Source organism: Rhineura floridana, chromosome 17 (assembly GCF_030035675.1).
Source record: "Rhineura floridana isolate rRhiFlo1 chromosome 17, rRhiFlo1.hap2, whole genome shotgun sequence".
Lineage (NCBI taxonomy): Eukaryota > Metazoa > Chordata > Lepidosauria > Squamata > Rhineuridae > Rhineura > Rhineura floridana.
Window position 1 is genome coordinate 4,265,226 of NC_084496.1, and position 16,602 is coordinate 4,281,827.

General features: G+C 43.3%; 1 protein-coding gene and 1 long non-coding RNA gene across 4 annotated transcripts in view; one reads left to right on the top strand and one right to left on the bottom strand.

Moving 5' to 3' along the window:
* The window catches only part of LOC133371679 (uncharacterized), a 117,832-nt gene that overhangs the window by 89,129 nt on the left and 12,101 nt on the right, over positions 1–16,602 (top strand). Inside the window, exon 3 of the long non-coding RNA XR_009759361.1 lies at positions 2,901–3,009. This is a non-coding gene — a long non-coding RNA (uncharacterized LOC133371679). The remainder of the gene's footprint in view (positions 1–2,900; positions 3,010–16,602) is intronic.
* RBFOX1 (RNA binding fox-1 homolog 1) overlaps positions 1–16,602 on the bottom strand; it is a 403,703-nt gene that overhangs the window by 69,172 nt on the left and 317,929 nt on the right. For all 3 annotated transcript variants that reach the window (XM_061599321.1, XM_061599320.1, XM_061599319.1), the window contains one exon: positions 4,704–4,743. In XM_061599321.1, the coding sequence (XP_061455305.1) occupies positions 4,704–4,743 (40 nt within the window). The remainder of the gene's footprint in view (positions 1–4,703; positions 4,744–16,602) is intronic.

A 16,602-nucleotide genomic window follows, 5' to 3' on the forward strand; every position in this document is an offset into this window, starting at 1 on the left:
CCCACATCACTTATAATATTTCAAATTCCATCCTAATTTTTTTTTAATTTCAGTTTCTTAATTTTCCAGTCTGAAAATCAGTTCTCCATATTTTGGCAGCAAAGTGTGACTAATGTATGCCCTTGAACGCACACTATCCTATAATGTATGCATTTTTGTACACTTTGATTGGGAAACTGCATTGCAAATGTGTACAAATGCAAATTTCAAAGGATACTTGTATGTCGCTTCATGTATTGGTTTGAGATGTGTGAACGAGGCAGCTCCTCATTAAAATGCAAACACAAACAATTTCTACCTTGTCCATATCTTCTGCTTCCTATTTCCCTTTTTCTCTTAAGGAGATCTTCTTTGACAACTGCCTGTCATTTTCAGCCTTGCTCCTGGAATTCACAGCTGTTAAGTGAAGTGAGCAATCACTTTGCTTTTGGCTTCAGACAAAATTTGGTGACAAACTGAGGAACGTGCAGAAGCCCCCCTGAGAAATCTTCCTAGTCTTACACTCTTCCTGTTTCCCTTGAAATTTCACATTTGTAGGGATGGACAAATCTGTCAGTTTTGGTTTCTCTTAGTTTCTTATTTTTTCTTCAATCTTAAATTCAGTTCTCCACATTTCTGCATCAATTTGTGATTTTTTTAAAAAAATAATATTATTTGTAGTGCACATTTTTCTGAGGCACCATCTGCACTAGATGTTTAAAGCAATCTCACAACTTTAAACAGTCATGATTTCAACCCAAAATCTGGAGAACTGAAGTTTGCTAAGGGTATTGAAAGTTGAGAAAGAGACCCTATTCCCTTGACAGCTACAATTCCCAGAGTGGTTTAGCAGTCAGACCCTCTTTCCAGGGACCCCTGGGAATTGTAGCTCTGTGCGGGGAATAGAGGTTTCCTAAAAGCTCTCTGAGCCTTTAACAAGGTACAATCCCCAGGATTCTTTGGGGGAAGCCACGACTTTTTAAAGGGGCATGATGCTGCTTTAATGTATAGTCAGTGGAGACTGGTAGCTCTGATGTCAATGGGACGACGAATCGGCTCTGGTTTTCGTCAGAACTTTCAAGAAGCTGTTCAAGGGTCAACACCTCAGACAGCTCCTTGAAAGTTCAGATTAAAATCCAGAGGGGATTCACTGCCCTACTGACATTGGAGCCACCAATCTCCACTCTGTATAGTGCAGACAGAGCCTTAATACACACATTGTTGCAAGCCACTGTCATATAATGCATTTGTGTTATTTTCACTAATATATGCATGTTTATGCACATTTTCTCCTAATATACACATTGTTACACACATTATTTGGTCAGAGAAGTGAAATGGAAAATATGGAGAAGTGTGGATTTTGAAGAATAGCTGTGTTTCTGTTCACATATTGTTTTGAGAAGTGCAAATTCGGGAAGTTCTCATTAAAATGTGAACTGAACTAAATTTCCCTCCAGCCATACTCATATGGTTCATTTCTAGTTGAAAACCCAATGGAATTTAAGCTCCACTGCATCCCACACCAAAAAAGAAAAAAAGGTCAGTTTGAGTCAAGCCAAGATCCACTCAAGTATGGCTCAGCTCAAGATGGGCTTCTTTCCCTGTTCCAATTGCTATCCCCTCCTGCCACCTCTCTTGCTTTGCAAGCAAAAACAAAAATCTTAACTTTGTGAAGAGGTCTACCCTTCAGAAACAGAAGAAACTTCCCATCCTATGCATAAGCTCAGAAGTGTCATACCAAGTTCAGCAGATGAGCAGGCAAGCAAGCACTCCTGTCTATAAGTCCTCCCTGTTGTTGTGCAAAATGTCTGCCGTAAGTCCCTTTACGACAAGAGCCGTTGAAAGTACTGCCTCTAAGTCCCATTTTCCCTGCTGTTCTGTACTGCAGACATCTTTTCAAACTGCATTTAATTATTTCAATATAGATGTCTCCTATATTTGCCTAAGAATGTCATCATGCAGCAGTTTGCTTGGCAGCCACCAGGTGGTGCTGTGAACTACAGCATGACAACAAACTTTGGAGAGCTGCTGGTCTAGTAGAGGAGGGAGATAAAGATGCCAGGCTTGTTGTTGTTGTTATGTGCCTTCAAGTCGATTACGGCTTATGGCAACTCTATGAATCAGTGACCTCCAAGAGCATCTGTCGTGAACTGCCCTGTTCAGATCTTGTAAGTTCAGGTCTGTGGCTTCCTTTATGGAATCAATCCATCTCTTGTTTGGCCTTCCTCTGTTTCTACTCCCTTCTGTTTTTCCCAGCATTATTGTATTTTCTAGTGAATCATGTCTTCTCATGATGTCTCCAAAGTATGGAAATCTCAGTTTCATCATTTTACCTTTGAGTGACAGTTCTGGTTTAATTTGTTCTAACATCCAGTTATTTGTCTTTTTCTCAGTCCATGGTATGCGCAAAGCTCTCCTCCAGCACCACATTTCAAATGAGTTGATTTTTCTCTTATCCGCTTTTTTCACTGTCCAACTTTCACATCCATACGTAAAGAGAAGGGGTGGCTTTGCTGGTAGGCAGGGTTAACAAGTGAGTAGGGGCAGAACAACATGTGTGTGTGTGTGTGTGTGTTTGTGTGTGCGCGTGTGCATGTGCACATGTGTGAGTATTTATACAGTCACTGCTTGCTATTACAAAAATAAGCCTTCATATTCCCTAGAAGCTCAGATTCTCCCTACTTCTGTCACCAGAAGATATAAATGATTTCAGCTTAAATGTCTCAAAAGTATCATTGGTAATAAATAAAAATTATGGGCTTTTCTTCCCCCTCCCCCACTTAATGAATTTTTAATGTTCATTCCAATTTAATGTAATCAATCTCTTGATATCTCAAGGCTGATGCAATAGCAACACAAATTAGGTTACAGAAAGTTATATGAAGTCATAAAACGATGTTTAATTACCTCTATTTTAGGATTGGAATGTTTTTTATGCAAGCAGAACTGGAGGACTGCTTTGTGGGTGGAGGCTGTCCTTCATGATGAAGACTGGATACTACAGTTACTTCTTTGTGGAATTATAAGGTACAAAGTGGGATATATATATAAATACCCAAACACACACACATATGTATGCATGTATTATGTATTTTTTTAAAAAAAGTTTAAAAAGTTTTCTAAGACAGAAATTGTTGGATACTACCTACATTATTTAGTTCACTTGTTTTCAAACTTTCCAACTTGAGGGAACTCTTTCTACCTGAAACTACAGTGGAATCCTTGTATGCATTGCACAAGATTCTGTGAAGTGTTCTAGGTTGCACAAGCCAGGTCTATAAGACATCACTGTTTCCTCCCATAAGCTGTATGTTGCCCTATATTTCCCTGCCATTGTCCAGTCATGACAGGAAGCAGTGGAGATCTATATGTCTCAGCGCCCTGGACAGCTCCTTGAAAGTTCAGACTAAAACCCAAAGCAGATTCACTGCCCCACTGACAGGAATCTCTCTCTCTCCTCACCCACCCCAGGGAAGTCTGGTCTTTTCAGAGAGTCTTGATAAACTTTGAAGAAATCCCAATATTCCCTGGACTGCAGGCTGAAAAATCTGATGGAAATCAAACTTTATCAGTTCCTTCTCCTCCAAGGACCCATGCCTCCTAACCTATGGGCTGTCAAATGGCTATCCCAATCTATGATCAAAAAGCAACATGGACTACCTCTCAGCCTATCATTAAGAACATAAGAAGAGCCCTGCTGGATCAGGCCAAAGGGGTCCTTCTAGTCCAGCATCCTGTTCTCACATTGGCCAACCTGATGCCCCGGTGGGAAGCCCACCAGCATAACCGTAGCACAAGAGCATTTTCCTTCCTGCAGTTCCCAGCAACTAGTTTTGAGAAGCATACCTCCTCCGACAGTGGAGGTAGAACATAGCCATTGTGGCTAGTAACCATTGGTAGCCTTATTCTCCATGCATTGATCTAATCCTCTTTTGAAGCCATCCAAGTTGGTGGCCATCAATTGCCAAGTTTATCTATATGCTGTGTGAAGAAGTCCTTTCTTTTGTCTTCTTTGAATCTTCCAACATTCAGCTTCATTGGATGGCCCCACTGGAAGAGCGAGGGACAGGGGAAGGAACCATTGCTACATGGGCTAAAAACTGGGAGATAAAGAGGCTATGGAGGTCAAAGTTTTGGTCTATTTGACTCTCAAAACTCTACATGTTGCATGTGGGTCTGCAGAAGGTGTGAATTCAGGGAAGGCACAAGACATGCACATGATGAGGGTGCCATAGGCCTTCCACTGATGGTCTGATGGAAAACAGCATGGGAAATGGGAACTTGAGGCAGTTTGCTCCTGTGCCTTTTAGAGCATCCTGAGATGCAGAATTTTTACAGGAGAAGCTTATTTTCCTGATGTGAAGGTAAAATGATAAGGGGAAAACGTCACTGGATTAATTTCCATGTGTTTGGCTGCACAGGAGCCTTGCCAGAGGAGAAAAGTGGCCATTCCATGTGCAGATTCACCCACTGCACCTCCGTAAAGCCCACTGATGAGTGAACCCAGCCAAAGGATGGCAGATATAATGGATCCAGAAAGATTCCAAACAGAATGGTCCCTTTTTAAATGCTGGAGATTTTTTTTTTTATTAAACGTTCCAGTGATTGCAAAATGGATGACACAGAGTCAAAGCTTATGCAGCGAACTCACAAAACAAAATCAGCAAGTAAAATAAAGCTGACACCAGCAATGCACAGCATGCACATCGATGAATACTTACATAAATGTCTGCACCATAAAATCCATCCTGGTAAACAACACTGCAAGGATGCAGACACAAAGAAGAACATTCATATTAGTGCATTTCCACATGCAAATGCCACCAACCCTTGAACTCTTGAGAACAATACAAGGCATCAGACTGAAATATATATAATGTATATATCCATTTGCTTAAGGTGGGGCACTGTTCAGATTGGATATGGAGGTTGGATAGTCACCCCCCCTTTCTCTTTGATAAGGAAAGCTATACTCCTTAATATCTACCTGCATTTGCAACAAAAGCAGTGTGGGGAGCAATATGTCCTAGCTGCTGCTCTGCCAAAAGCTTCAGTGAACCTCCTTCCCTACCTTTTACTGGCGTTTGCAAAGAGAAGTATGTTGTGCAATAGCTGCTGCTGCTGCTCTGACAGCCCCAATATACCTCCCTCCTTAATGTCTACCTGCATTTGCAACAAGAGAAATGTGTGGTGCAATACCTGCCATAGCTGTCTATGTGCCATAAGTTTCAATATATTGCCCTTCCTAAGGGTTGTATCCAGCATTAGTCTTTCTCAGAGTAGACCCATTACAATTAAAGCACATGACTCACTTAGCCGATGCTGAGCAGAATTTAGTTGGCTACAGCCTTATCACTAAGTCTCACATCTGCCATCATATCAAACCTACCTCTGAAATTGGGGCAAAGTTTTTATGATGGTCCTGTGATCTATCAGTCAATCTATCTATAGTCCACCCTTCATCCAGAGGGCCCAAGTGGAAATGTACACAGTCCAAAAAGGAAGAAATAATCTGAAGCAGCTGAAAACAAAATATACACTTCTGTTGCCTCTCCTGATTCAGATGGCACAGAAAGAATTGAGTATCATCCGTCTTTCTCCAAATCCCCTACTGACAGTCCTCAATGGCTTCCCACAGATGTTAAATAGCAGGGGAGACAGCATTGAGCTTTGTGGGATCCCATGGGTCAGTTCCTTCAAGGTTGGGCAGAAGTCTCTTAGTGCTATTCTCTGAAAGCACCCTTCAAGCTAGGCTTGGAATAACCACAGCACAGTGAGCCCACCACCCAGTCCCAAGGCCAATGGTATCAAAAGCCACTGAGAGTTCAAGGAGAATCAACAGCATTGCACGCTGCCTGATCCTCTCCTGGCAAAAGGTCATCAATCAGGGTGACAATTCCTGTGATCCAGGAATCCTGTTTTGTGGCTAATGACATATATTGTCCTTTGGATATCACCATGCATAAGGGATGTCTCTGAATGTGGTTGCTGGTGCTTGGCAAACCTAATGAGCCCCCCTGTTTTTCTCCTGTGAATACATATGTCCCCTTGGCTTGGGAACCTTACTGAAACCTTGAGACCGTACGTTTGCAAGGTTTCAGAGCTGGGCTGCGTTAATACAAGAAGTTGTTTCACACATGGAGAGCCCACTCCACAACAACACAGTCCCACTGACTCTACCTGAAACCTTTTCACATTGTGAAGGTGGTCTGAAAGAGGAACCTGCACATGGGGAACTTCCCACAAGAGGTAGTGATGGCCATGAACTTGGATGACTTTAAAAGATTAGGCAACTTTGTGGAGAATAAGGCTATCAGTGGTTCCTAGCCATGATGGCTATGCTCTGCCTCCATGGCTGGAGGCAGTCTGCTTCTGAATACCAGTTGCTAGAAACCGCAGGATGGGAGAAGGCTCTTGTGCCCAGGTTCTGCCTGCGGGCTTCCCATAGGCATCTGATTTGCCACTGTGTGAGCAGGATGCTGGCTTAGATGGGCTACTGGCCTGATCCAGCAGGCTATTCTTATTTCATACCTGAACGCACATGGACTCATCCATATGACTAGGAACCCTGCTTGTGAATGGTGCTAAGCCAGTTTTATATGCAGTTATCGAGTCTTTTGTGGCTGGTGGATTTAGCTTGCCGGTATATTGTTGCTTATGTGTCCAGTGGTGGCTGGTGCCCATTAGGACTGGTAAAGTGGAAAGCAGGAAGTTCAACAGTAGATGAAGCCAGACTCAGTGACAGGCAGAACCACGCCCTGATTGGTTGTAAGTAAGAAAGCAGCAGGCGGAGCAGACTGAGGTTGGTGGAGCACTCTCCCATTCACCCTTATAGGCCAGCCTCCAATCCTTGTATCTCAACATTCTGGGGGTTTTTATGCTTTAAAAGTCTTGGGAAACCTTGAAGACTGCAGGTGAAATCCTAGAACTCTTATCAGGGACTAAATCTGAATGACCTTGCTGCTGAAAGAATTGCACTGGCTTCCAATTAGCTCCTAGGCTAAGGTCAACATGCTGCTTTTGTACAAAGCTCTATACAGCTTGCAACCAGGAAGCCTAAAAGATTGCCTCACCCCTTATATACCTAGTGGACCACTGCGCTCTGCAAGTGAGGGCCTCCTGCAGATACCATCTCATTAGAACATCCATTCCACACAACATAGGAAGAGGATTTTTAGCATTGAGGCACCTACACTTTGGAATTCCTTAAATATCAGACAGGCACCGTCTCTTTTGTCTCTTTGATGCCTGCTGAAGACCTTCCTCTTTTGAAAAACCTTTTAAGTCAACACTTTTATTCCAGTCTGCATATGTATCTTTTTAAAGATATTTTGCTTTTGTTTTGTTTTAAAATGTGTATTTTTAACACTTATTTGCCACCATTTGCCACTTATTTGCCACCCCCCCTTTGGGGAGGAAGGCAGGGATATAAATTTCATAAACAAGCAAATGTAAATGGATATAATGCACCGCATCAGACTTTTTGCAAGCATTGACACTGAAGGGCTGCAAAAAGGCTCAGCCTCTTTCATGTGAGCGTGCCCAAAACTTACTTTGTCAGTTGCATGGCACTGCCTTTATTTGACAGACATAGCTCTCTAGCTATCAAGATGAGAGACAGGTAGAAAGATTGAAACAGAGAGACAGACAGAATGACGGAAGACATATATTGCGCCAACAGGCCTATACAGCTGTTTAAAATGTTTTTTTTTTAAAGCCAGTCATCTTAATTATGATTTTGTATTTAAATGCTTTTATGTTGTTGTACACTGTCGTGATGTTTTACAATAGGGTGGTACATACTTTTATGAATGAATGAAGTGTACTGTGATTATCTTGCATGCATCTAGGCTTTGCAGAGAAATGTCAAGGATCTGAACCTCTTGCAATTCATAGCCTTTTGCTCCCACTGTTTACAATATTTCCATTTACATCCATGTACCATATATATATACAACTGGCAAATAAGCTCACTACTTCATGCATCTATTGGTGGGCTCAAGCCTATGAAATCTATGGCACAATCCATCTGTTAAGTCTGCAAGGTGCCACAAGGCTCTTTTTGTAGTTGCTGTAATAGTAAAAAAAAAAAAATGAATCCAACTAAGTATGTCTATTTAACATTGGCTTTCAAATTATGCTATGGTCTTCTGAGAAATGCTGAATATCACAGAAAAAGACATCAGGGGTCCTTTGATTGATGTTGTTGTTATGTGCCTTCGAGTATGACTTATGGCGACCCTATGAATGAGTGACCTCCAATAGCATCTGTCGTAAACCACCCTGTTCAGATCTTGTAAGTTCAGGTCTGTGGCTCCTTTATGGAATCAATCCACCTCTTGTTTGACCTTCCTCTTTTTCTACTCTCTTCTGTTTTTCCCAGCATTATTGTCTTTTCCAGTGAATCATGTCTTCTCATGATGTGTCCAAAGTAGGATTACCTCCATTTCATAATTGTAGCTTCTAGTGATAGTTCTGGTTTAATTTGTTCTAATACCCAATTATTTGTCTTTTTCTCAGTCCATGGTATGCGCAAAGCTCTCCTCCACCACCATATTTTAAATGAGTTGATCTTTCTCTTAGCAGTGGACTATCATTCATTCCCCTCTAAGACCCTAAGGGGGAATTGGGTTGTAAATTAAACAAAATGTGCAAAATGTATGTGAAATACATGACATTCCCGTTGAGAACAATGAGACGTCATCAAGAGCTGCCCCTCCAAATGGGGCTTGCTGCATTGATTTTGATGTTTGTAGTGATTGGAACCCTGCATGGTATCTAAGGATGGGTGCATCGGTATAGTTTCATCCCTTACAATGATCTCCTAAGGCTTCTAAGATGACTGGAGACATTATACAGGGAAAACAATATGGCTGCCCCATAGGTACACTGGAAGGGGCAGTGGTATGGCTCTCCCTAGCCCAAGAGCTGGATTAGGTCACCCTATATGCAAGGAAGTTGAGTTGCTAGGAGCCTCCTAAGTTTAGCTAAGAGCCATATATGATTTTTTTTGCCCAGCTCTTGCTGCAGTTGTTGTTGTTATATCCCACCCTTTCTCAGACAGGGGTGTATTTTATCACCCTATTTATTTAATCTATATCCAGAACATATCATACAGAAAGTGGGATTGGACCAAGATGAAGGAGGTGTGAAAATTGGAGGCAGAAATGTCAATAATTTAAGATATTCAGGCAATACATACTACTAGCAGAAGCCAGTAATGATTTGAAATGAATGCTGATGAAAGTTAAAGAGGAAAGTAGGACTACAGCTGAACGTCAAGAAGACTAAAGTAATGACAACAGAAGTGTTGTGTAACTTTAAAGTTAACAATGGGGACATTGAACTTGTCAAGGATTATCAATACCTCAGCACAGTCATTAACCAGAATGGAGACAATAGTCAAGAAATCAGAAGAAGGCTAGGACTGGGGAGGGCAGCTATGAGAGAACTAGAAGAGGTCCTCAAATGAAAAGATGTATCACTGAACACTAAAGTCAGGATCATTCAGACCATGGTATTCCCAATCTCTATGTATAGATGTGAAAGATGAACAGTGAAAAAAGCAGGTAAGAGAAAAATCAACTAATTTGAAATGTGGTGTTGGAGGAGACCTTTGTGGATACCACGGACCACAAAAAAGACCAATAATTGGGTATTAGAACAAATTTAACCGGAACTATCACTAGAAGCTAAAATGATGAAACAGAGGTTATCATACTTTGGCCACATAATGAGAAGACATGATTCACTAGAAAAGACAATAATGCTGGGAAAAACAGAAGAGACCAGAAAAAGAGGAAGGCCAAACAAGAGATGGATTGATTCCATAAAGGAAGCTACAGACTTGAACTTAACAAGATCTGAACAGGGTGGTTCATGACAGATGTTATTGGAGGTCGCTGATTCATAGGGTCGTCATAAGTCGTAACTGACTTGAAGGCATATAACAACGTATCTATCTATCTAATTTGTTTTCTCTTAGCTTGTTTTTAGTGATGTTTTCAAGTTCTAGTTACTATTTATTGTTTTGGGTTATGCTGAATATTTTGTAAGCCACCCTGAAACCCTATAGAATTAAGTGGAGATTAAAGGTGAAATAAAGTAAAACAAAACATTTCAATATTTTCCCTCCAAAGCTGTTGTTTTATTCATATGCAAATTTATACAGAAGAAATCCAATGATTAACAGAATAAAAATGAAGACCATTGACAGTGATTTCACCCCCCCCCCCTTTCTTTCTTCATCAGCTGTATTAATAACAAAACCAAAACTGCATGAAGAGGTTCGGCTTGTCTTAATCCGATTTCTTCCATGTAGGCTTCCCAAGAGAAACCCCCTTGGAGAATATTGCTGTGCCAAACGCATTGCCTAGATAAGTTTGTCTCTAATGCTATGCTAGAAGATATCTTTGCAATTTGAACAATTAGATCCTACCAATTATCCATAAATAATTGCCAGGGCCGGTTCTAAAGGGCAGCCAGGTGGGACACTGACCTGAGGGCCCCTGGAGCTACAGGATAACAACGGGGCCCTCAGCGGCCCCTCCGCTCCCCTTCCACAATCCGCGGCTTTCTGCGCCCCCCCCACGCCCCCTACATGTCTCCTGCCTTTTAGTACTGCCCTTAATGAAGATGGCAGCCGTGGTTTCCCTAAAGTACTGAAGCCTCTGCCGCCATCTTAGTTGATGGCAGAGATGCATGCGCGTAGCACACATGTGTGCCATCAACAAAGATGGCGGCGGAGGCTTCATCCCCTTAGGGAAACCACAGCCGCCATCTTGGTTAATGGCAATAGTAAAAGACAGGAGACAGGAAGGTGGGGGTGTGGGGGGGCATGCGCGCATGAATGCGCACACATGCTGGGGACCAGGGCAAGCTGATGCCCAAGGGCCCCGGCATGCCTGGAGCCGGCCCTGATAATTGCATATCCTAACAGTTATCTATTCTTTTTTTTTAAAAAACCAGATGTATGGGATAGAAGGAGATGCTTCTTGACTCCAGTGGTCAGGATTGGAGCACAAAGGGAGTCTTGAATGTGCAGTGTGAAATGAACATTCCGCCTCAGATTGCCCAACTGTGAAAAGACCTGGCCCGAATGTACTGGCCTCGTAACATCCATGCATCCAGTGGTGGCCGGTGCCCATTGAGATTCGTAGGACAGAAGGCAGGGAGCCACAGCCAGTTACAGACAGAGCCAACTCAACCTAGTTCTGTCCCCATCTTCTTCCTCCTTGCTGACTTCTACAAGGGGCAACACTGAGACTACGGAGGAGGAAGAAGCTGACAGCCAGGGCCACCCCCTGAGCTTGATATTAGTAAGAAGGCAGGCTAGCTGAGAGCAGACTGAAGTTGGTGGGGTGGTACCGCATCTGCCTAAATTGACCCCCCCCCACACTGCATGCATCTTGAACTCTTTCAAGGCTCTTTTTCAACTTTCCTTTATGGAACATGTTGCTTATCAGCCTTCACCCCCCCTATTTAGCCTTAGATGAGGTGTTTGGGAGGAGGAGGCATTCCCAAGCACCCCAACTCTGACACATGCAGTTCTGACTAAAGGAAGGAACTATAAGGAGATCTGCCAGATCCCCAAAGGAACTCTCTTTGCACCAACAGCCAGAATGGGTGAGGTGCTTTCCCCTTCAGTCCCATAAAAGCTTGCAACTCAGACTTGCAACACAGGAGTCTTTCTTTTACTGGTTACAGACTGCTATGGGTGACACCTGTACTATGACACCACATGAACAGTTACAGCTTCCTGGAAAGAATCCTGGGGACTCCAGTTTGTCAAAGTTGCTGGGTGTTGTTAGTTGTTGTGTACCCCCTATTTCTTTCACAGAGGTACAATTCCCAGAGTGTTGTAACCATCAGTCCCTCTTCCCAGGGACATTTGAAGACGATGAAGCCAACAACAGTAAAACAAAACAGTAAAATGGAACTTTGCAATCTCTGCTATGAACGTATAAAAATAAAACAGTCCACTTTTTACGTTTAGGATTATGTTAAATAGTAAACATTGGTTTTTAAAAGTTTTGCTTGCTTTACAGCAGAGTTGGGGAAATTTCTTTCAGCTCAAGGGTCACATTCCCTTCTGGACAACCTTCCAGGGGCCACATGCCAGTTGTGGGTGGGGGCAAAGGCAGACATGTCCAGAACAATGAATGAACATACTGGGTTGTATCCAACTAATGTCTACCCAGAGTAGGTCCATTGAAAATAATGGACCTTGAGTTATTTATTTATTTATTTACATTTCTCCTAAAGGATCTTTCTTAAAGGGCAGCGGGCATGAAAAAAGTTAAAACCATAATTTAGTCATGCCCATTAATTTCAGTGGGGGGTCTGTTGTCAACAGAACTAATGCTGGATACAACCTTTCGCCTTTTGTACAGGAAGCTAGTTTCTGCACACACACTCAAACACCCTTCTCTGGCCTCCATTCAGGCAAGCTCAGAGGTCAAGGGCATGTTCTAGCCAGGCCAGGAGTGTATAAAGCAGGGCCAGTGAAGGGTGTGGCCTGGGTAGAGGGGGTGTGGCTAAGGAGGGGGTCTTGCCTGGAGGACCACAGTTTGTACCCCACCTGAGGTTCCCCACCTCTGTTTTACAGAATCTACAATAGTTTTTTTTAAAACGATGTGAAGGCCTCAATGTGTATTCCTCAACTCTTTTTTGCAACAGAGTATTCTTTCCTCTTTTAAAAATTTTCTGTAGTCCGTGGACTCAGGCTGGTGTACGGAACTGAAAGCATAATACGATCATCACAACGATCACTAATCATCATCATCATCATCATCATCCCTGATTCACAACGCTAAATTCACAATAGCAGCACCTAAAAACACTCGCAGTACACAAACTCACCGAGTAAGAACCCTCAACTTAAAAGACTGGCTGGGACGTCTTCCTTTAAACTCAATACCTAAAAAGCATCCACAAAGAACTCTCTCACACTGGAAATAGTTCCAGAGAGTGCTGCTCTAGAGAGCTGACTGAGCCACAGGGTGATGGTGTGGGGTGAAGTGGAGGCTGGTCCATTGGGGCTAGTGGGGCATTGCCTCACCAACCACAAGTCTGCCTCCAGTCAGGCTGTACCTGCTTCCCTTCTTACGTATAGCTAGTCCAGGGGGTGGCCCTGGCTCTCTGAGTCCACCTTCTCAGTGTCAGGGTTGCCCCTGCAGAGCTCAGCAGGGAAGAGGATGGGGACAAAGGTAGGATTAGTTCTGCCTCTCATTGGTCTGGCGCCACCTACTGTTGGGCTCCCTGCCTTCCACCCCACCTTCCCAAATGGATGCCAGCTGGTGGTGGTGGGGCAGAGCTTGGAAAAGTTACTTTTTTTGAACTACAACTCCCATCAGCCCAATCCAGTGGCCATGCTGGCTGGGGCTGATGGGAGTTGTAGTTAAAAAAGTAACTTTCCCAAGCTCTGTGGTGGGGTGTCCATTTTGGGGGGATGGAGGTTGAGGGGACAGTTGTTGTTTATACACACACACACACACTTAGCTCTTCCAACATCTGTCACACACGCACCCTCCCTTAGTTAGCAGTACAGGTTCATACCTGTTGTTCTGGGAACAGGTAGGATTTCTTTGCCTGCCTGTGCTATACTGAGAAAGCAATATTTGATGAAATGTGGGCGGGGCCAGAGGCAAAAGTGGGCGGAGCAATGTACGTAAATGTTACCTCTGCACAGTAGGCTTATTTCTACACACACTCCCACGCTCCTCTCTGTCCTCCATCCAGGGAAGCAAGAGATGTGACCAGAGTTCAGGGACACATTCCAGACTTGGGGTGGGGGGGGGAGGAGGAGGGAAGACACTAGAGGGTTGGGTGAGTGTGTGTCAAAACTAGCAAGGCGTACAGAGGTAAGACCTAATGGCCATTGCTCTGCCCATTTCTGCTACGGGCCTCACCTACCGCTGGCATATGGCCCCCAGAACATTGCCCAGATGGGAATGTGGCCCTTGGGCTGAAAAATGGTCCCCCACCTATGCTTTAAATGAAATAAATAAATAAAACAAAAGTCTGCTGAGATGAGCTTGCAATGTGGAGTGGAGTACGGGCATATGTGTGGGAGTCCCCAAAGAGGGTAAAATGCTACAGTATGTTTTTATGCTGCTCCCTGATGTTTAATTATTGATCTGTGTTATGGCATGTATGCATGTTTACTTGTATTCTTGCTTGAATGGTGCATTGACAACACTCTTATACGGAGGGATATCGATCCTTGGGGGGGGGGAAATAACACATAGGAACATAAGGAGGTGTCTTATACTATTGGTCCCTCTAGGTCAGTATTGTCTACACTGAGAGGCAGTGGTTCTCCAGGGTTCCAGGAAGAGGACATTCCCAGTCCTACCTGTAGATGCCCTCAGGGATTGAATCCAGGGCCTTCTGCATGCAAAGCAGATGCTCTACCACTGAGCTATGGAACTTAGGAAGAAACATCAGAAGTTGACTTATAACAAGCCAGATGTTTGGTCCATCGAGCTCAGTACGGTCTGCAGCTCTCCAGGATTTCAGACAGTAGCCGTACCCGGAAATGTCAGGGATTGAATCTGAAGCCTTCTGCATACAAAATACATACTCTACCACTGAGCTATGTCCTTTCCCCTAAATATTAGCCCTAGAGAGAAGAGGTATTTAGTTGATGTCTCCAAGGTCTACGGTTGTCCAGACAATTAGGGCTTTCATCTCCCTTCCATATTTCCAACAATGCCATTCCTGCTCACTCCAGCAAGTAGATTGAAAAGAAACAGATAAAAAACATTTTCAAAAGTGTGGGGCATTATTATAAATGTTTTCAGAAGCGTTACTCCTACCTCCTGTGCATTTGAGGTACTGTAATGTAAATCTATAGTTTACAGTAAATCTATAAATCTATAGTGTACGGTAAATCTATAGGCACTGTAAATCTATAGTATATGGGAGTAGGAGGCACTGCTTGGCGGTGGTTCTGCTCCTACTTGGCGGGTCACCTCCAGAAGGTAGTGCTTGGGGAACATTGTTTGGCACCCTGGGTTCTCCAGTATGGAGTGCTGCAGGGGTCAGTTCTGTCCCCCATGCTTTGGAGTGCGTTGCCATCAGTATGCTGATGACACGCAGCTCTATTTCTCCTTTTCATCTTCTTCAGGTGAGGTTGTCAATGTGCTGAACCGTTGCCTGGCTGCAACAATGGACTGGATGAGAGCTAATAAACTGAGGCTTAATCCAGACAAGACTGAGATGCTGCTAGTAGGAGGTTCTTCTGACCGGATGGTGGATGTTCAACCTGTTCTGGATGGGGTCGCACTCCCCCTGAAGGAGCAGGTTCGCAGCCTGGGAGTTATTCTTGATTCATCCCTGTCACTTGAGGCTCAGGTAGCCTCGGTGGCCCGGAATGCTTTCTACCAACTTCGGTTGGTGGCCCAGCTGCGCCCCTATCTGGACAGGGAAAATCTCGCTGCAGTTGTCCATGCTCTGGTAACCTCCAAATTAGATTACTGCAATGCGGTCTACGTGGGGCTGCCTTTGAAGACGGTTTGGAAATTGCAGCTTGTGCAAAATGCAGCGGCCAGACTATTGACACGGACAAGGCGGTCTGAACACATAACACCGATTCTGGCCCGCTTGCATTGGCTGCCTATATGTTTCCGGGCTCAATTCAAAGTGCTGGTTTTAACCTATAAAGCCTTACACGGCTTGGGACCACACTACCTGATGAAACGCCTCTCCCGATATGAACATACCCGTACACTGCGCTCAACATCGAAGGCCCTCCTCCGGGTGCCTCCTCAGAGGGAGGCTTGGAGGATGGCAACAAGAAAGAGGGCCTTCTCAGTGGTGGCCCCTGAATTGTGGAATGATCTTCCTGACGAGGCACGCCTGGCACCAACATTACTATCCTTTCGGCGCCAGGTTAAAACTTTCCTCTTCTCCCAGGCATTTTAGCATTTTAGTATTTTAGTATTTAGTATTTTAATATGTGTTTTTGTCTGTCTTAAAATGTTTACAATTTTGAAATTTGGATTTAGTTTTAAAATTGTTTAAATATGTGTTTTAATTGTAGATGGAAGTTTTAGTTTGTACACCGCCCAGAGAGCTTCGGCTATGGGGCGGTATAGAAATTTAATAAAATAAAAATAAATAAATAAATAAATCTATATATGGGCCTGTCTGCCCGAAAATCTAGAACATCCCATTTTTGAAGACATCTGTCTCATCCCAAGCAATGATTTGTTAGCACAGTCATTCTTAATTTCAGCCTATATATAAGTTGCCCTAAAGTAGAATTGTAAGCATCGTGTGATCCTGCCTTTATCATTGTAAAAGAAAAATTGCAACAGGGGGAAAAATGTGATGGAGTGTGAAGTTCTGAAAACAACATATTGTATATTATGTAATTATATTTTGCAACTGTTTCCAACATTTCATCAAATATTGCTTTCTCAGTATAGCAATCGCACATCTGTTCTCCATTTGCTAAAATTGTTTCCCCATATTTCAAGATGACTATTTTTCCCCCCCAGGAGAAAAGTTTTAAGAATTGGTAGTTGGGAAGGTTTAATCTCCCCAAATCAATAAAAACCCACATTGCTAGTCCTTTTGAAGATAAGCAGAAAATGTACAGACAATCCCTGATAA